This window comes from Corvus cornix, chromosome 14, assembly GCF_000738735.6.
Source record: "Corvus cornix cornix isolate S_Up_H32 chromosome 14, ASM73873v5, whole genome shotgun sequence".
In the NCBI taxonomy this organism is placed as follows: Eukaryota; Metazoa; Chordata; class Aves; order Passeriformes; family Corvidae; genus Corvus; species Corvus cornix.
The window spans coordinates 6991628-7011760 of NC_046344.1; the positions used below are offsets into that span (position 1 = coordinate 6991628).

The 20133-nt window shown below is 54.8% G+C and overlaps 3 protein-coding genes across 6 annotated transcripts; 2 read left to right on the forward strand and 1 right to left on the reverse strand.

The window, feature by feature from the left end:
* Nucleotides 1–5: 5 nt before the first annotated feature.
* Nucleotides 6–9171, forward strand: SMCR8 (SMCR8-C9orf72 complex subunit). The gene is made up of 2 exons (XM_010392314.3): nucleotides 6–2447; nucleotides 4401–9171. Exons 1-2 carry the CDS (start codon nucleotides 103–105, stop codon nucleotides 4852–4854), a joined length of 2799 nt encoding a protein of 932 aa, XP_010390616.2. The 5' UTR covers nucleotides 6–102; the 3' UTR covers nucleotides 4855–9171.
* SHMT1 (serine hydroxymethyltransferase 1) lies at nucleotides 9082–14870 on the reverse strand. Of its 2 annotated transcripts, none has more exons than XM_039559988.1 (12): nucleotides 14847–14870; nucleotides 13487–13604; nucleotides 13045–13190; nucleotides 12640–12755; nucleotides 12390–12550; nucleotides 12140–12221; nucleotides 11679–11891; nucleotides 11317–11433; nucleotides 10854–10976; nucleotides 10539–10655; nucleotides 10313–10423; nucleotides 9082–9893 (listed from the first exon to the last, which is right to left on the reverse strand). In XM_039559988.1, the coding sequence occupies exons 2-12, from the start codon at nucleotides 13577–13579 to the stop codon at nucleotides 9724–9726; spliced, it is 1449 nt and encodes a 482-aa protein (XP_039415922.1). In that variant the 5' UTR covers nucleotides 13580–13604; nucleotides 14847–14870; the 3' UTR covers nucleotides 9082–9723. The 2 variants fall into 2 exon arrangements, with proteins under 2 accessions (XP_039415922.1, XP_010390617.1); XM_010392315.4 differs by lacking the exon at nucleotides 14847–14870 and adding an exon at nucleotides 14647–14728.
* On the forward strand, nucleotides 13203–17947 carry LOC104684772 (chemokine-like receptor 1). Of its 3 annotated transcripts, XR_002043884.2 has the most exons (3): nucleotides 15148–15805; nucleotides 16340–17634; nucleotides 17782–17947. XR_002043884.2 is itself a non-coding variant. In XM_010392316.2 (2 exons), exon 2 carries the CDS (start codon nucleotides 16357–16359, stop codon nucleotides 17440–17442), a length of 1086 nt encoding a protein of 361 aa, XP_010390618.1. In that variant the 5' UTR covers nucleotides 13203–13260; nucleotides 16340–16356; the 3' UTR covers nucleotides 17443–17947. The 3 variants fall into 3 exon arrangements, 2 of the variants coding, with proteins under 2 accessions (XP_010390618.1, XP_019137149.1); XM_010392316.2 differs by lacking the exon at nucleotides 15148–15805 and adding an exon at nucleotides 13203–13260 and having other exon boundaries at nucleotides 16340–17947; XM_019281604.2 differs by having other exon boundaries at nucleotides 16340–17947.
* Nucleotides 17948–20133: the final 2186 nt, after the last annotated feature.

Sequence of the window (20133 nt, forward strand, 5' to 3'; positions counted from 1 at the left end):
GGGCCGGGCCGGGGCTGCTCCGGTGCCTCCCGCGGGGCCCGGCGGTGGCGGGGGGACCGGGGGCGCGTCGCTGCTCCATGTCGGTCCCGTCCTGCGGGAAATATGATCAGCGCCCCTGACGTGGTGGCCTTCACCAGGGAGGAGGAGCTGGAGGATGATCTGTACCGCGAGCCGCCCCTGCCCGAGGAGTACTCGGTGCCGCTGTTCCCTTTCGCCGGCCAGGGCGCCAACCCCTGGGCCAAGGTCGCCGGCTCCAAGTTCACCCGGGACTTCATCCTCATCTCCGAGTTCTCGGAGCAAGTGGGGCCCCAGCCCCTCCTGACCATCCCCGATGACGCCAAAGTGTCGGGCACCTTCGATCTCAATTATTTTTCCCTGCGGATCATGTCTGTGGATTACCAGGCATCCTTTGTGGGGCACCCTCCCGGCTCTGCCTACCCGAAGCTGAACTTTGTGGAGGATTCCAAGGTGGTGCTGGGAGACTCCAAGGAAGGGGCGTTTGCCTACGTGCACCACTTGACCCTGTATGACCTGGAAGCCAGGGGCTTTGTGAGGCCCTTCTGCATGGCCTATATTTCTGCTGACGAGCACAAAATCATGCAGCAGTTTCAGGAACTCTCTGCCGAGTTCTCCAAAGCCTCTGAATGCCTGAAGACGGGGAACCGGAAAGCTTTTGCCAACGAACTGGAAAAGAAACTGAAAGATCTTGACTACACCAGGACTGTCCTGCACAACGAGACTGAGCAACAGAAGAAAGCCAACGACAAGGGGTATTACACAACCCAGGCCATTGAGAAGGCCAACGAGCTGGCCAGCGTAGAAAAGTCAATCATCGAGCATCAAGACCTGCTGAGGCAAATCCGGTCATATCCCTACAGGAAGCTGAAGGAGTCTGAATTTCACCCCTATGAGCCAGAGTGTGCCCTGGACCAGGCTGACGTGGACGGCGCTCAGGACCCAACTGCCTCTGATCCTGCTGAGCCTGGTGAAACTCACCTTTACACCCACATGCCATCCTACACCCCCAAGCTCATCAAAGCCAAGTCTGCCAAGTGCTTTGACAAGAAGCTGAAGACACTGAAGGAACTCTGTGATGTTTATTTTTTCACCCAGACCCTTGACCAGTTGCACCATATCGAGAGGACTTTTCGAGGTGATGTGTGTTACCTCCTGACAGAGCAGATCAGCCGGGCTCTCCTAAAGCAGCAGAGTGTCACCAACTTCCTCTTTGAGGATGTGTCTTTCCTAGATGAAAAACCTCCTGAAAAACAGTACAGAGGCTGCCAGGGGCTCAGCCAGGATGCCATAGATGAAAAGTGTTCAGAAGAGTCCCTTGCTCCTAAAGTGGTCATCAGCCTGGGCTCCTACAAGTCCAGTGTGGAGTGTGTGCCCATCAAGATGGAGCAGGAAATGGAGGACTCTGAAGAACCCAAAATGTCTGAGTCCGTGATGTCTGAGCATCAGGAGAACCTGGACTATCTGGATGCAGATATCAAAGGCAGCATCAGTAGCGGGGAGAGCATCGAGGTGCTGGGAACGGAGAAGTCGGGATCTGGGCTGACAAAATCAGAGAGCCAGGCCAGCCTGCCCGTCATTCCCAGCCCCCAGGCGGGCCGGAGCAAGGTGGGCAGCCGGCGCACAGTCAGCGAGGACAGCATCGAGGTGCTCAGCACGTGTCCCTCCGAGTCCCTCATCCCAGAGGATTTCAAAGCGAGCTACCCAAGTGCCATTAACGAGGAGCCCTACGTGGATGACGACGAGGGAGGCCTTCGCTTCACCCCGAGACTGAACCCGGATGTCGACGATGGGCAGGATGACGTCTCAAAGCAGGAAAGCTTAGTGCAGGTGGATGCTGCCTGTTGTATCGGGAAGGAGAGTCCCAACTTCCTGGAGCCCCTGCCTGAGCTGGGGCAGAAGCCGTGCGAGGAGGACGGGGTGGTGCGGATCCCCCCGCAGCCGTACCGGGCGGCCGAGCAGGGGCTGCGTGGGGGCTTCCCCTCCCACGATGGCCTCTCGGGGGGGCTCCTGCCCTATGAGCTCGACTCACACTACCTGACAGGCAGCAGGGAGGTCAGTAAGAGCAGCCTGGACGAGTGCTCAGACTCCATGAGCTACATCAGCAGCGCCGCCTCCACGTGCTCCGACAGGACCCCCTCTCCCGCCTATCTGGCCTGTGCCACCGGGGAAAGGCACAGAAAGAGGGCTGGGCAGAACGCGCTGCGGTTCATCCGCCAGTACCCCTTCGCCCACCCCGCCATCTACTCCCTGCTCAGCGGGAGGACCCTGGTGGTGCTGGGGGAGGACGAGGCCATGGTCAAGAAGCTAGTGACGGCGCTCTCCATCTTCGTGCCCAACTGCGGTGTGTATGCCAAGCCCGTGAAGCACTGGGTTACTTCCCCTCTGCACTTGGTGGATTTCCAGAAGTGGAAGTTGATCGGACTCCAGAGGTAAATCCCAGGATCTGTTTGCTTTAATAGGGTCGAGGTGTGTGGTAAGAAGTTCATCTCAGAGGGCAATGGGTGTGCAGGGGAGGTCTCTTAATTACTGGCACAGCTACCACGGATTTCTGCTGGTGGGATTTATTTTGGAAAAGGGGTAGATTTGCATCTCTGCATCCAGCCTCACTTGAGAGTTAATGTTTAAAACATCTGCTGGGCACTTGCTGCCTGCCTTAGGTGAGTTCCTTGGCCAGGAGGTTTCCTTCTGGTTTAGGTCTTTGCCTGGCAAAGCAGAGAACAAACACCAGAGTCCCACTGTGTTCCTGGATGATGTGATACAAGTGTTTGTGGAGTCTGTGTGCTCTGCTTTGCCATCTCCTACTGGAACTCTTCTCACATTTCTGGAATTTTAGGGTCAATGGTGCTGTGCTGGGGGGAGGGTTTTTCCTTGTGGAGCCTGTTGAAGAGGTGATGATATCTGTATGTCAGAATTGGAGTGCAGCACCTCGGGCTGTGCTGGTGAGGAAGAAAGGCCCCTGGAGCTGTGCAGGTGCAGTGTTGGGATTGTAGGAAACCTCTGCTTAGGGTTTGGACTGTCCCAAAAACAAGTGCCCCTTCCCAACACCCAGTCCTGAACTGTGGTTTCACAGCTCATATTAGCAAAGAGTGTTTGCTCAGCTCAAGGGCCCTGCCCTTGTTGATGTTATGAACAGGATTTTTTTGTGTGTTCCAGGATGTGTTCTGTGCTTTGGGTGCAGGTATGGCAGGGAATGGCCATTGCTGTCACCAGCGTGGAAAACATGAGTCAGAATAGCTCCTGCAGGAGTGCTTGTAAACAGCAGGAAAATTAAAACACAGAAACCTGCTTTCTGAGCTGCAAAGTATTGTATTGCTGGGGGATGTGGATGGTGAAATTACCCAAAACTGTGAGTTTGCTCTCATTCCTATGCTCGTGAGGCAGGATGACAGCTCTGCTAACAGCTGCTCACAAGCTCTCTATTTGTCAGTGAGGTTTTTAAAAGCCCCAAGTGTGTACTCATTGCTCAATGTTTGCGGTTAGATGCAATTTTTATAAACAGAAAACTTTATTTAAGAACTGTCTGTAACATGTGTCAGTCATTTCAGCTCTCCTCCGTGGAATGTTAATTAAGTGTTGAGTTTAATGTGGGTGCTCTCCACAAACCATTTGTATGAGGGCTCTGGGAAGGGACTTAGATGCTAAACTATTTATTCTAGTAAGGATCCTGTGTCTCCTAAGGCCAGGTGCTGCCTGGGCACAGGGACAGCCCCTACACCAGTTGGAGCTCCCAGTTTGAGGCTGGGAGCCATATCTCAGCCCAGCAGCTGTCACCACAAAGAATGGAGGAGCTGAAGCGTAAGCTCATAATTTGCATTTCAATAACATTAGGTTAAGCTTGGTAGGTAATTGTATCTGCTGTGGGTTTGCACCTGAGTGCACCTGAATGACAAATAGCCAGGGAATGTTGTGGGTTAAGGATGGTTCTCCCTTTCAGGAAATGCAGAAGGTTCTGCATCACTCAGAGCAGCTCCCTCCCAAAGCAATTATGGAGCTCTTGGAAAGGGGGGACTGCTTTGGGTTTCTGAGTCACATCGAGAAGCTTCCAGCTGCTGCATGATGTGTCTGCTCACCAGAGGTGTCCTATCACTCCCTCTCCATGTCCCTGAAGGAGAAAGCTGACCTGAAGTGTGGTGGTTTATGCTGTAGCAGGCACAGTACTGATCAGGGCATGTGGGGATCCAGGAAATCGAGGTTTCTTTGGGATCTGGCAGGCTGGAGAGCCTATTTGTCCCCTCTCTTCCATGGAAGGCTTTATTCACCCACAGAGGTCTTGCACCAGCTCATCAGCTAGAGGGAAAATACACGCGATAGAGGGCACAGACACACCCTGCTGCTTAACTATTGGCTCCCCTCCAGCCGTGACCTCTCTCTTGCTGTTCCAGGACAGTGTCCCCTGCTGGGGTGAACGTGCTGCACGCCCTGAGCCGGTACAGCCGCTACCTGAGCATCCTGGACGCCGACAGCAAGACCCTGCGCTGCCCCCTCTACAAGGGCACCGTGGTGGCCCGGCTGGCTGACCACCGCACGCAGATCAAGCGCGGCAGCACCTACTACATGCACGTCCAAAGTATCCTCACCCAGCTGTGTTCTAAAGCCTTCCTCTTCACCTTCTGCCATCATTTGCACCTTCCCATCAGCGAAAGGGAACCGGAGGAATCCGTTGTGAATCGCAGGATTAACTTCCTAAAGCTCCAACTGGGCCTTGCCAATGAAGATATCAAAATCGTGCAGTACTTGGCTGAGCTGCTGAAGCTGCACTACATTCAGGAACCGGGGCAGGGGGGGAACCCCCTGCTCAGATTTGACTATGTTCCCAGCTTTTTGTACAAGATCTAGCCTTGCACAGGCTGTGTGCCCGCGTGCTCAGAGTCTGACAGAGCTCATCCGTGCTTGACATTGCCGCTGTCTGCAGTAGCTCTCACCCATCGGGAAGGGGCCCAGGTGTTTGTGTCTCTGCTCCGCAGGAATCCAGGTCTGCGGGAGCGGATTTCTGGGTGTCCCCTGTAGCCAAAAGCGTAGATGTTCCATCACATAAACCATCGGGCACTCTGTAAATGTCAGAAGGGGCACTGTTAACTTTTAAAGTGGATCATGGCAGCATCCCAGGGGGGTTATGGCATGGAGGGAGGTGGGCTGTCTTGGGGATCAATACTGACTAGTGTGCAGCCCCCCAAACAGCACAGTGCTCTGCACGCTTCTGCCAGAACCCTGAGCACTGTCTGTCCCTTCCATAGAGCCAGGGCTGTGACCAGAGGTGTAAAGGCCATGTCAAGTTTTTTATCCACTGTTGTGTCTGTCCTGTGAGTGTAGCTCAGAGCACCCTGCCAGGGCGGCAGCTCATGGGTCTGTTGCAGCCACAGTGGATGGTGTCCCTTCCTGCACTTCCTGAGTTTCTTGGCCCTTCCCAGGACAGGTTGTCCCTGGGTGAGTGGGAGCACAGCAGAGGCACACATGCTTCTCTCCAGAAAGGGTTTGCCAGTTTCTCCCAGTTTTGTTAAAATCAGGAAGGTGGAAGCACTCCCTAACGCTGGAAAGCCCCGAGCCGCTGTGAATGTAGAGCACTGTGCCTTGTTCATTTGTCACGTCCGATTTGCTGGGCGGCCTCTGAGCAGGTTGGAGTGAGACTGGGAATCCTCAAATAGTGTCAGGTCAGGGCTGGCTTTTTAAAGACAGAAGGGAACTGAAGGAGGGTGAGGACCCTATTTTTAGGTGCTTTTTGTGATGGGGAAACGATGCGATTCAGCTGGAGCCATGCTGTGAGACTGCAGGGTGTTACCACAGGCTGCCTGGCTGGTGAGGTATGAGTGCTCAGGAGAGACTGGGGATGAATGTACTAGATTCCATGTTGTATCCGTAATAGTTTAGTTTATTTTTTTTGTTGGGGAGTTGGTGTTTGTGCTTTGTGGTAAAACAGGGCTGGCGTCACTGCGTGCTGCTCCTGGCTGAGCCATTGTCACGTCTCGACTACCTCTCCTGGGGCTCCTGGGTGGCTCTGGATGGGGCAGAACTGCTGCTCTCTGAGCCTGGGTACTGAGAACTTTTCTTTTCAAAGCTTCTATGCCATAAAGGATGTATCACCAACGTGGTGACATTCCCAGATCGTTCCTGTCAGTGCCGAAAGCTTTGTGCCTGGGCGCAGCGCTTCCCTCTGGAGTCTCATAGGTGATACTGGGCCCGGGCTGCTCTGCCTGGTGTCATGTGGCAGTAGCAGCTCCTGAGGTACTTCTAAGTAAGAAAAGTCTTGCTGGGAAAGATAATCTTGGTTTTAATTCTTTTTAATGCTGATTATGGGGTAAGAACAGCTGAGATCGTACAAGAGCTGATCTGTTCTTTGGTTTGTTGGTTTTTTTTAAACTTCTGTTTATGGTGATAATGTAAGGCAGCTTTGGAGATGAATGTGATCTTCCTTCTGAGCCTGGGAAGTTTCTGTGTACAGCCTGGGGTTCCCTAGTGTGGCTTAGACCCCACGGAGACTTGCTGTGAGACCTGCACTGCTCCAAAACCATGTCCTGCAGGCAGGGAGGCTCCTTGGGGAGGCTGTCATTTTGCACCAGCATCTGTGCCTCAGGATCGTGCCGCCTCCTTCTCTCCCCTGGAAAGGGCTCTCTGGGGTAGAAACCAACAGGGCAGAAAGGCTGTTTTTAAGGTTATTGCTGTCTGTGGTGGCTCAGCCAAGTTGGCCTCGTGGTACTTTCCAGAGAGATTTCCTGGGTAGGGGGTTGCTTGTGATGGTGTTTTGAGGTTGTGGTTGGAAGCAGTTTGGTGTGGCCTTTGCTGAAGGTGAGCGGGATCTCTCTGGGGCTGCTCACCTTTGCCACGTGTTCAAAGCCTTTTCCTGTCCTGCCTGTGCCCTCCTGTCTCATGTGAACTGAGTCTGCTGGTGAAAGGCCTCCATGTCCATCAAATTGGCTGCTTCCTGAAGTGACTCAAGGTGCCCCCTGGTTGATTCATGCACACCCAAACTTCCACACTAAAGCTGAGGTGAGATTCCCTGGGGGAAGAGGCATCTGAGTAAATGAGTAATGCAGGTGACACCAGGCAGATGAAAGCTCCCAGCGTCCTGCTCTGGAGCAGTGCTCAAAACAGGAGCTTGTTTCCTGCTGAAAAACAACCTAGTGCTGTTTGGGTTTAAGGAGGGAGGGAGGGAGAGACTTTTTTCCTGCTGACTCACTCACGTCTTCCTCCAGCGCGGAGTGGGAGAGATGATTAGTGGTGGCTCATCTTAGTCACAGTGGTCTCTACCTGTGGTGTTCAGCTGTGCTCATAAAATGATAAATAACTCACTTCTTGCTCCCTCTGTCCAACCTGGACTATCTGATATTCAAGGCCGTGTTGAGCAATACTTGCACTACTGCCTGTATGACCTGCTTCACCTCTCTACCACAAAGCAGCTCTGACTGGGGAGGATGCCCCGGGGGCTTGGCTGAAACATCACCCAACAGGAGCTCTGGGATTGTCTGCAACTGGGAGCTGTGGAGAAACACGCCCTCAAGTGCTTGTCCTCCTCTCAGCAGTGTAACCTCTGAACTTGGACTGCAAAGGGGGAGTTAACACCAGGCTGTGGCACCTTGGTGTATTTGGAGCCCAACCTGCCCTCTCTGCTTGTGGTGGCAGAAACTGGGGGGATTCCGAGAACAGCTGGTGTTTGGGAGCTGAATTCCTCTTTCCTCTGTAATTTCTCTGTCTTTGTTCTTCTGCTCCTGTACAGTACAGATCCCTGTATTGGCACTTTAGGACTTTCCCCCGTCTCTGCTGTGGTACCTCACCAGTTTCTGATATTCAGACTAACAGCAAGCCACAACCTTTGCACTGATAGCTCCTGCCATGAGTTCTGGCATGTGTGTCGTTGTCTTGCCTGAGCCATCCTTTCACCAGGAGCAGGGTGGGTTCCTGGCAGTGGTAGTGCCATCCTCACCAGCCTCTCAGCTGCCAGAGCCAGCGGTGCCCTGCATGGCCATCTCCTGCTTCTGTGAGTGCTCCCAGCCCAGCATGTCCCCGCTCCTGCACGGCCACGCCGGCTCCCTCCTCGCCGCCAGGGAGAGGAGGTGTTTGACCTGACCGAGAATTCATCAGTGCAGAAGCCTCCCCCGGCCAGGAGGGAGGGCTCCCATTTCTCACTCCTCCTCTTCCTAAGTGCCAGCCCCTGCTCTGCTCTCCACTAACCCGCCGCTTCCAGCTCCCACCCCAGGAGGGTCAGCCATAGCTGTAGGTGATCTTAACCCTACACAGTTTTCATTTCTCAGAGAACAGTGCTCAGATTTCGTTTCATCTGATAGCAATCACTTCTGAGCAGCTCCACAGCTGCCTTGCCTTGGCAGGGAGGAGCTGCCTGTACTCTAGCAATATTCACCGTGGTGGGAGGGTGGGAGAGGCACTCCAGGGGTGGGAGCTGATGGCTCCGTGCTCCCAGGCCAGTTCTTTGGGTTTTATTGAGCACGAGGGTCCTAAGCCCCCTGGTCTGGTGGTGGGGGACAGCCCACATTGCAGATTTCGGGAGCTGGGCAGGACCCGGGGCTTGTAGCAGCACTGTGAGAAGGCTCCTGTCACAGGGTGTGAGGGAATTCAGGGAGCTGCCCAGGCTGCAGAACACCTGCCCCAGAGCCCAATGTCAGAGTACCAAACTGCACCCCGATGTTGGAGGGGCCACAAACCCCCCCCCCCCCTGCTCCCCCAGACGGAGTTAACTGGAAGGCAGAAGCAGGGTACCCGGTCCTGCCGGTGGCACGCCCGCGGGCACAGGGATGGGGCTGGGCTCGGAGCTGCCTCTGAGGGCTGCCAGGAGGCTCTGATGAATTCTCACCTTACTTTAAAAGCACTGTATCCTATTCCTGCATGTTGAGTTCTGTGTGTGTGCCTGTGCGTGCCGAATGCTTGCGTCAGTAGTTAGGGTGAGTGTGACCGGGAGAAATCCAAGAAGCATGTCTTAGTGTCGTGCTGTAAATGTTACTGCACAAGAGTTTAACAGATGTTAACACCAAATGACTAGTCTGAGAAATGTACTTTTAAAAAAAAAATATTTATTTGGGTTCAGATATTTTTGAAATACAAAAAAAAAAAAAAATTGGTCGTATTTTTTAAAGCTTATAATTCTTGTCATACATTGTGGTTAAATTCTTAATTTTACCGTGCTTATTAAAAAATGGTTCAACCTAAGCTTTGTGCCAAGGGGTCTGAGAAAATACTGGAGGATCTGGTTAGGATGGGATGGTGATCCCAGGAGGGATGTTTGGGACAAGGCTTGGCCTGTGGAGGTGGCAAGGCACATAGGATGAAGGGGAATCTTTGAGGCTGAAACCAGGGGAACTTCTAGTCACTGTGAGGTCTCTTGTGCAGCTGGAGCCCCTGTCCCTCACACTGCCATGGGACAATGGAATGTGGACAGACCAGCCTAAATCTCATCTGCTGCTCTACAGCCAGCAGGAACTGGATGGCACCTGGCCATGAGGTGAGGGTGACCTGGTGCTCGGTCCCAGTGGTGACACACTGGTGAAGGGCGGGTGTCCTCATGGGGGTTGTACTCAGGGGGCCCCCGTGCACCACATGGGAGGGGAAAGGGGAGTAAGAGCCAAAGGAGGAGCTGCTGCTGCAGTTCCAGCAGGGAAGTGCTGGGAGAAGGCACTGGGTGTCGGTCTCAGGCTGGGGATGTGAGTGTGCCACGATCCTGGGTACTCCCGTGGCTCCGGAAGCAGGCATGGCTGTGTCCCCTTACAGGACAGGCAGCCCCGGGAGTGGGAACGTGGCTGCGAAGGCTTCTACCTCTTCCTTCAGTGCCTTCAGCTCCCCACAGTATTTTGGCTCCTCCAGTTTGTCCTTGAATTCCTTCAGTGTGGCCTTGGGGCTCATGTCCTTCTGCACGCGCAGAGCCAGCTCGATCCCTGCCAGGATGGGAGATGTCTTGGTCAGCCCTCGCAACTACTGCATCCCACAGCTCTCCCAGCCCTGCTGCTCCCTGGGACACAGCCCTGCTCCCTCCCTCCCTCCCATCTGAGGGACTTGCTGCCCTGGGAAACAAAGTTGGAACTCCTGAGGACAACGGGGAGAAAACTGCGAGAGGGACAGGCTTTCAGCCTGCTGCCTTTGCAGTGGGGAGAGTTTGGCTGGTCCCAGCTGTGGCCAGATGTCTGCACCCACATCCAGATGTGCAGGCAGGGTTGGTTATTCCTCATTTCTGGGTGTGCTCCCTTGCCAGCTGTGGGCATGGCTCCAGCATGACTCAGCTGGTGCCTCCTCACCCGGGGGAGCTGCCCTGGCCCAGGCTGGTGCTGAGGCCTGGCCCCACAAGCCCCCGACTCACCTCTGTGGATGTACTGGGCCACCTTGCAGAAATCGTCCTGCCGGAAGCCGCGGGAGGTGAGAGCTGGCGTCCCGAACCGGAGGCCACTGGGGCGCAGGGCGCTGACATCACCTGCACCAACACAAGGCACACGTGACCAAGCCTGGCACCAAAACCACCACCTGTGGGATTTCAGCCTGGCTTCCGGAGCAGACCAGGAGCTGGCAGGGCTTGTGGGATCCCTCACCGGGGCACGTGTTCTTGTTGCAGGCGATGGAGCAGAGCTCCAGCACCCGCTCGGCCCGGCCGCCGTCTGTGCCTCTGCTGCGCAGATCCACGAGGATCAGGTGGTTGTCAGAGCCCCCTGCAAAGAGAGGGATTTGGTGGGGATGTGGGACTGGGGAATGCTGCTCCTACAGGAAACTTCAGCAAAAAAAAGACTTGAGATTTAACCAGGGCTGAGGAATTGCACCAACACAGCCCTGCCCGTGGTGGTCCATGAAGCACTGCCCTGGTCAGACCCCAGAGTCAGCCCCATCCCACTGCTAAGACGTGTCCTCACCTGTGACGATGTCGTAGCCCATCTCCATCAGTGCAGTCGAGAGCGCCTTGCAGTTGGCCACCACCTGCTGCTGGTAAGCCTTGAACTCGGGCGTCATGGCCTGACGCAGCGCCACGGCGATCCCTGCGGACGGAGGCAGGCCAGGGTCAGTTTTGGGGGGCTCCCACCAGCAGAGCTGGAGATGCATGGCACTGCCAGCAGAAGCCATCCTGGAGCCAAACTAACGAACGGACTGATCCTTCCTTTCCCCTAACCAGCCTGGCAGCATCACCATGAGCCAAAACACAGGATAGGACAGGCTTGGTCACCCCTTGACCACTGCTGGATCAACCAGCTGCCTTTTGCCACAGCGTCCCAAGGCTGTGAGCCCTGCAGGGCAGCTGGAGCCTCCTGTGCTGCTGCCAGGACACCTTTACCAGCTCCCTCTGCCATGCTGGAGCTGGCAGCCAGCCCAGTTGTGTACCTGCAATGGCGTGGTTGTGTGGGCCTCCCTGCAGCCCCGGGAACACCGCCTGGTTAATGAGGCTCTCCAGGTTGTAGAGGGTCTCCTTGCCTGTCTTGGGGTCCACGCTGCGGGTGCCTGCAGGAGAGGGAGGACATGGTCACGAGGCAGCACAACCACCTTCTCCCACGAGCTGCTTTCATCCCTTGGCTGCGCAGAGCGGGGCTGGTTGGTGGTTGCTCCTCTTCAAATGTGAGCCAGGGTTAGCCCAGGGAGGCTCCCCAGACACTCCCAGGATCTTTTTGCCCTCCCTCCTTCCCAGTTAGAGCAGGAAGGAGCATTAACTTGCAGCATTTCCCCAGCACCAGAGCCAGGTCGGGCACCTTTTCGGTAGAAGATCATGCCGGCCCTGCAGCCCCGCAGGGTCTTGTGGGTGGTGGTGGAGACGATGTCGCAGTGGTCAAAGGGCGAGGGCACCACGCCAGCGGCCACCAGCCCACTGATGTGGGCCATGTCGGCCATCAGATAAGCCCCGTTGTTGTCAGCGATCTTCCGCATGCGGGCGTAGTCCAGGTTCCGCGAGTAGCAGCTGACACCTGCAGAGAGAGGCGGTGAGAGGGGACAGGAGCAGATGTGCCTGGACCCTGGGACAGCCCCAGGATGAGGCTTGCAGTGCAGACAGCCCAGCTGGGGACAGAACACAAGCTCCTTCCAGGGTGGTTGTGTTGGAAGTTTCTTCCTGGCTCTGCAGCATCCATGGACTTAAAGCAGTGCTGCTGGCTTCAGGGAGCCACCCCCACCCAGGCTGTGCCACCAGGGAGGTCGGTGCAGGTGTGATCCTTACCTGCTATGATCAGCTTGGGGTGGAAGAGCCGGGCGTTCTCCTCCAGCTGGTCATAGTCAATGTAACCGGTCTTGGGGTTGACCTGGGAGAGGAAGAGGACGGTTCAGCCACCTCACTGTGGTGAGGGTCAGCTGCAGTGCTATCCTGCAGGAGGGGCTGTTGGCAGCCTGACGCTGGTACTTCTAACTTTAAGAGGCACCAACACTTATGATAACCATGTCCTGGCTCTGGCTGGAGCAGCTATCTGTACCTTGTAGGGCATGGACTCGAAGAAGACAGAGGTGGCAGAGATCTTCTTCTTGTCCGTCATGAACCCATGGGTGAGGTGGCCACCATCGGGCAGGTCCAGCCCCATGATCCTGCCGTGGGGCTCCACCAGGGCTGTGTACACCGCAAAGTTTGCGGGTGACCCTGCAGAGAGAGCACACTGGGCTGGTTATGAATGCTGGGGCACACAGAGGCCTGGGCAACTGGCCTGGCTCTCCTGAGCACTCCAATACCTGAGTAGGGCTGGACATTGACTCCCCACTTCTGGGGGTCGAGCTGGTAGGCCTGCAGGGCTCGCTTCTGGCACAGCCTTTCCAGCTCATCCACAAACTCTGTCCCGCCATAGTACCTGCAGTAAAGGACAGGGTAAAACCAAATTCATTACTCAGAACAGACCCAAGCTGGGGAGGAACTGGGCTGATGCCCTGTTTGTGCAGCCACAGCAGATGTGACCCTGCTGAGAGTGTCCCATGTGTGGCCAAGGACAGAGGCTGAGAAGGTCGGATCCTGTCCTGGAAAACCTTGATTGCCAGCATAAGGACATCACTTCCTTCCCAGAGGTGAGGCCTGGCAGGATGGGGGGTTCCTCTCCCACCCTGTGAGGGTTTGGCTTGGTGGGACTTGTCCCAGCCCCATACCTCTGTCCTGGGTAACCCTCGGAGTATTTGTTGTTCATGCAGGATCCCAGGGCCTCCAGGACCGCTCGGCTTGCGAAGTTCTCCGACGCGATTAACTCCAGCCCCAGCCTCTGCCGCTGCTTCTCCTTCTTGATGATGCTGTGCACCTTTGGGAGAGGAGAGAAATGGCTTCACCCGTGCTGGCTCTGCATGGAGACGTGGATTCTTCACCATAGGGTATGTATAGGAGAGGGTACAGGGCTTGGATAGGAGCCTGGAAAGGTGCTGGAGAAGGGAGATGCGATCCCTTCTTGGTACAGCTGATCCCAACCCATCACAGAGAGGGCACAGAGGATGGATGGGTTCCAGCAGCCTTGGACCCTGGCTTGAGGAGGTCAGCATCCCCACAGCTGGCTGGGAGATGGACAAAGCAGCTGAGCAGGAGCCAGGAAGGGGCTCTCACCTCCGGGTCATTGGTTTCGAGCGGCTCCATCACCATCTTGTTATGGGAGGCCCAGAGCTCGGCGCTGGGGAGGCCCTGTGTTGAGCTTGCCATGGTGCTGCTGCTGTGTCCAAGTCACCTGCCAGGGGAGACGGGAGTCTGTGGGATGGCAGCAGGGCTGGTGCCTCCTCATCTCCCTGTGTGCTGCCTGCTGCCATCCCACATATTCCCTGAGAACAGCTGTGGGCTGTTGGGTGAGGAAAACACACACAACCCTCAGGCATCCCCTGCTGATTTAAGATCAGTTTTTTAATTACAATGCTTTGATAATTTCTGATACTCTCCCATCGCCACCCCTCCCTGAGCTCCCCCTGCCCATCTTAGCAGTGCCTGATGTTTAATTTCAAGGGCAGTGAAGTGCTCCTACCCACAGATCTCAATTTTAACACACATTGTGATGCCCAGCACACTTAAACCTCTTGGCTTCTTTCCCTTGGGCAAAACCCCAGCAGGTCAGAGTCCTGCCCCAAACCCTGACTGAAGCATCTTGTGCAGCTGAGAGGCCCCGACAGGCAGCAGCTCTGCCTTTGCTTGGCTCCATGGCATGTGTGATGCCCAGGCCTGGCAGGAGCCCTCTGGCCCAGTCAATGCCACTGCTGCTCTTGGGGAAGGAGTAACAGCCCAGCTGCTGTCTTGGCAGAAAACAATGCATCTTTTTTACTCGTTAACCCCGCAAGGACGGGTGAAGGACCGTGACCAGGTTATTAAGCAATCCCACACGGTTTCCTTGTGCCAAGCTGCCAAAGTCCATTCATGCTGCTCTTGCTGGGCAGGGATGCTCAGCCATGCTCTGGCCCAAGTCCAGATCTCACTGGCAGGGTGGGAATCCTCACTGCCAGAGAGGCTGGGCTGGGCAAAGGGCTGCGAGGGGAAGTGCTCTGGCTCTGAGCAGGATGTCTGGGTCCTGCATATCCCCCCAGTACAGTCTGCAGCAGCATTCGCACTCACTGCTTTTGGCTCAGGGGGGACAGAGCTCCCATTCCCAGTCAGGATGAGACCCTCCCCATCATGTCCCTCTGATAGTGGACACCAATCCAGCCCTAGCAGTTCACCTGTTGAACCCCTTCCCCGAAGCTCCAACCCCACATAGTTCTGCACCCCCTGTAACCTGATTCCATCACCTCCCACATCCCGAGAGGCTCCCGGTGACGCGCCCCGGGCGGCGGGGACGGGCGCTGCCTGCCCGCTGTTCCCCGCAGCAGGATGCCATGCCATTCCATGCCATGCCATGCCGTGCCGTGCCATGCCCTAGCCCTGGCCCTGGCCCTGGCCTCCCCGCGCCGTACGCCCCGCTCGGGCCCCGGCCCCGCACGATCCTTACCCGATCCTGACTCCGCTCCCGCGCGGGAGCCCGCGCGCTACCATAGCCCGGCCGGGCCCCGCCCCTCGGCGCCGCGACCAATCAGCGCCGCGCCGCGCCCCGGGACCGGCGGCGGGGAATACGCTCGGGAAGCGCCTGGACCAATCAGCGCCGCGCTCTGCCCGCTCCCCGCCTCCCATTGGCCTGCGCCGGGGCGGGGCTGGCGGCGCGGCCCGCACGTGGCGCCCGGGGCGCGGGTGACCTTGGCCCGGCCGGGAGGGGCGGGGGCCCGCTGCTGTCACCCCTCTGCCGTCACCCCTCCTCTGCCTTCACCCACAGCTCCAGCCCTGCCCGCCGTGCACCCGCAAGTGCTTCTCCCCCAGCCCTGCGGTGTTCCCACTGTCCCGCGATTCCTCCCATGGGCCAAAGGATGGGACTCCCCCACACCCTGCACCGGGCAGGGGGCACTTCTAGGCACCCCAAGACCCCCCAGCCAAGACCCTGGATCCAGGAAAGCTGGTGTGCCAGGCCATGGCACAGGTTGGGCACGGTGCTGCTGGTGTGGGGAGCAGAGCGGGCCCTGTCCCCGCTCGCGGCAGGGCAGCCCCGGTGACCCGGAGGTATTTCCGGATGCTCAGGAGGGAGAGCTGCCAGGGGGATGAATGGTGCAGGCAGGAGAGGGGCCGTGTTTTCTTCATTCTCCAAGTCTGAGTTAGTGGGTGGGCTTGGCCAACCGGCCTCAGGGAACCTTGCACCCTCTGGGGCTTCAGGGGTTAAATCAACACACCACAAATTGAGGAAGAAGATTAGAGAATAAGTGATCCTACTAAATTCCTCGTGATCCCAAGCCATGGGAAAATGGGGCGAGGCAGGGTGAGTCACCCTGGAGAGGAGCAGCAGAAGGGGAGTCAGCCAGGAGGTGAGACCACCAGATGTGGGCAGAGCAGCCAAGGAACACCACCGTGAGTCCTGCTGCCAAGGCAAGTGCTGGGATGAGCCGGAGACATGAGATGGGCGTGCTCACCAAGAGGGTAGTGGGTGGGTAAACGGACAATGGTTACACTTGGATACAGCTTGGGTGTTCTGCACTTAGAGTTCACCTCCCTGGAATGGGCTTGGTGAAAAAATAGTCTGTTAACATCAACGTTACCAGTCTAGCTAGTTTTTGTTGTCATAATTCGTTACTGGTCATCCAAAGAGGACTTGTCAAAGTGGGGGATCTGGGTTTCCGTGGTTCTGCTGCTGGCCCATGATGGGTTGCTGCTGTGGGTAGTTGGATGAAGGTGGTGTTCTGACAGCACCAACACCAAGAGCAAAACTGGGGCTGGTTTCTCTGGTCAAGGTGGTTTCTGCAAGGTGCAGCTGCGCATGCTGTAGAAAAAGACTTTATATCAATTATAAATGAATTTATCTAATCTTGCTTTTCATACACATTTTATGCACAGTTGCTTGCAAAGATTTTCACCCCTCTTGAGCCGTAGGAGCTGCAGACAACAGTGCTGTTGTGATTTCAGGTCTTGGCTTGCTAGTGATGGACAGCACCTCTTCTTCCCCTTCGCTCTTCTCTGCCAGCTGCCCCACAGAGCAGCCTGAGAATGCCACTGACCATGACTACTACTCTGGCCTCCAGAAGACCATGCACATCCTCTCCATGGTGGTGTACAGCATTGCCTGTTTGCTGGGGGTGACAGGGAACGGCCTCGTCATCTGGATTGCAGGCTTCAAGATGAAGAAGACGGTGAATTCCGTCTGGTTCCTCAACCTGGCTATTGCTGACTTCATCTTTACCTTTTTCCTGCCCCTCAGCATTGCCTACACTGCCCTGGGCTTCCACTGGCCGTTTGGGAAGCTCCTGTGCAAGCTGAACAGCACCATCGCCTTCCTCAACATGTTTGCCAGTGTCTTCCTCCTGACGGTCATCAGCATTGACCGCTGCATTTCCGTGGCCTTTCCCGTCTGGTCTCACAACCGCAGGAGCCCGGAGCTGGCAGCCAGGGTCGCACTGGGGACGTGGGTCCTGGCTCTCCTGCTCAGCTCCCCGTACCTTGTCTTTCGGGACACTGTGGTCAGTTCCAGGAACGTCACCAGTTGTTACAATAATTTTGCGCTGTCCGATGACTACACGTCTGAGGCAACACGCCAGCTGTGGAGGATGCGGCACAAAGTGATGATCATCACGCGATTCTTATGTGGGTTCCTCATCCCCTTCATGGTGATTCTCATCTGCTACAGCGTTGTCGCTGTCAAGCTGAAAAGAAGGCAGTTGGCCAACTCTGCAAAGCCCTACAGAATCATCATTGCTGTCACAGTCTCATTTTTCCTTTGTTATTTCCCCTATCATGTCTTCTCCTTGCTGGAAATATCCAAAAACTCTTCCAGCCATGAGATGAAATTGGCCCTTTACATAGGGATCCCCTTGGTTTCCAGCCTTGCTTTCTTCAACAGCTGCATCAACCCCATCCTGTACGTCTTTGTGGGGCCGGATTTCAAGGAGAAGTTTCGCCAGTCCATCCTGTCGACCTTCGAAGGGGCCTTCAGCGAGGAGTCGGTCCTGGGCAGCCTGACCAGCCGGCGCAAGTCCAGGTCTGCTTCAGAAGTGGAGGTCCCAAGGGTCTGAGCGGGCTCTGGTGTGGAAGGGGCCGTTCTTTTCTCTGCAATTTCCCTCATTTCAGAGCTCAAATCATGGGACTGGGGACTGTGAAGGGCTGCACATGCTAACAAGGTGTGATTTCATGTTTTGGAGGTATCTCAAATATGTTATGATTTAACACACAGTGGGAATGGAAGAACTCTCCAGAGCTGCAGCAAGGTGGGTCAAAGTAGCAGCATTTTACTCCTTGTGCCTTTTGACTCTTGTTTATGGATCCTTTATAGAAAAAGGGTTAAATGCAATGGCTGTATGTATGTTTGTAGGGAATGGAATAGTGAGTAAGACACTCATCTTTTCTCTCCTCAGGCAGGACAAATCAGTGGTCATGCTGTTACTCAGATTTGATGTACAGCATAACTTGAGCAATGCTTGTCTCTGTGTTTGACGTGTTTCCAGCCCTTAAATAGCAGAGATCTGATATTTTATGCTGGTGGTGAATGAATATTAATCCCCAATAAACTTGTGTAAAACATTCCCAGCCTGTTGTGTTGCCTGTGGGATAAAACACTTGATCCAACCTGACCGAGCAGGTTCCTCTTTGGTAAGAGAACAAGTAGATAAAAAGATTAAATACCTAGAATTTGGAAAAAAACCCACTGGTATTAACAGCAGCTCTATGAGTGAGGCAAACAGGACATGACCTGGGTGTGAGGACTTGCCTGGGGTACATGGATCTGATTGCCAGACCATGGTTATGGTTTATTATTGGGTTTCAGACCTTTGGGTACATTTGAAAACCAGTGATTGGGAGGAGGAAGAAGAGCAAGTGGCTGAGCTGAGTCTGGTCAAGTTTCATGTTTGCAAACTGTCCAGGATGAAAGTGGTGGGGATTTTCTTCACAGGCTTCAGCAGCCTTTGAAACCTACATTTTCGTGAGTAGAAAATGTTGGTCAGGTAACAGGGAATGATAGCACAGCATCCTCAGCAGCTGAACGAGCAGTGGCTGTATCACACCTCATTCTCCTGCCCTACACAATTTATCTGTAAAATAGTCCAATCTACCAATTGTCCTGTTCATCCTGTCAGAAACCTGCCTTGGAGCCTCCCTGCTGCAGTGGCTGGAAAATCTCTGACTCCCAGCTGGAACGTAGGAATTTACACGTACCTCACTGTTCTGCATGGATGACGTTACGAGTGAGAGCTGTCACTTGAACGTGTTGGGGATTAATTACGGGCCTGCTGGGCCATGCAATATTGAATGAAGGTCGTGATCCTAAAGGCACACATGCACTTAACCTTACATTCATGCACAAACCCGCTGAGAACACGGAATGTAGTATGGCCATCATATGTCAAGCTTGAGTGAACAGAGAGATTTAACCTTTGCCACAAATTGCTGCCTGTCATGCAGATAAAACTGCAATGTTTGCTATGCAGCACGTAACTCTGGAGCTATTTACTTGCTCCTGGAGGTAAACTACAGCATCGATTGCCATGTCAAGGTTGTGCAGATCCACGTTTGCTCTTTCTGGTTTTCCTTATCTGTTTGCAGAATCCACGTAATTCCTTGCGACAAGAGTCTCCGTGAGTGTTGGACCAAGGCCTTGGACTCCTGTCTTGCCTCTCTCCTCACCCTGGCAGCCTTGAAAGTCAGGATTTGAAACACTGACCTGGTTTGTGATAGGAAAGAAAGCAATTTTCTGGGTCATTTGGAGATCCAAGGTGGGTACAAATTCCCATGGGACAACGTGATTTAAGTGAAGCAGAGTGTCTGGCAAATCTAAGGAATTACCACTTGAAAAGCCGTAGGTAACAGAGCAGGATGAGCTTGAGATAGAGATGGATCTGTCATCCCAGGTCTGATCCCTGCCCTTTGTGCAATGGGAAACAGTGCTGACAGCAATACAGGCCAGGCTGCCAAGGGACTGGTTCCAAGATAAATCTCCCATTGTATCAAGTTCCCTCATATTCAGATTATCTCATTATCACAGGGATAATTGTCAGTCCCTCATTCCCAACTAGGAGGCAGTTCATTCTTTCTGATATTTCCATTTGCCATATGCTTATCTAGAAAAGCCTGAATGAAAAAAAGGGGGAAATACTTTCCAACAGACAATCCAACAAGGCTGAATGGCTGCTTGGCAGCTGTGCCCCACTCTGACGCAGCTTTGCTCTCAAGGCTCTTTCAGATGCCATGGGATGGGTGGAACAGCCTGAACCCCCCAGTATTTGCAGTCATTGAGAAAGGTGCTGAACCCGCTGCCCTGCTGGTGTGAGGCCTCATTGGTCCTGCAGAGGGGCCGATCTGACAGTCCCGCTCCTACAAACAGTGGGCTGGGATGGGCAGAGCCACTGCGTGTTCGGGGTTCAGGCACTGAGGTGTGTGTGGGCCAGGCTGTGCATGGAGAGATTTAGCTGAGAGAACAAGCAAGTCTTTAGCAAGCATTTAAGTCGGGGATCTCACCAGAAGCAGCTGTTGCTGCCTTGCTTTGGAGGGGAGACTACTGCAGGTGACTCTGGAGGTGGGAGAAGCTGCAGAGATGTCAGGGAGGAAACCAGCCAAGGAGGACGTGGCAAGCAGTAACTTAAGAGGAGAAAGTATTTTCTCCCTGGGACCTGGATGACAGCATGGAGATAAAAACTGGGCTCAGAATAGTTAAGAGGAAAGAGGAAGGAGTGGGAGCTAAGACAGCCTTGAAAGTACCAGCAGCAGGATAG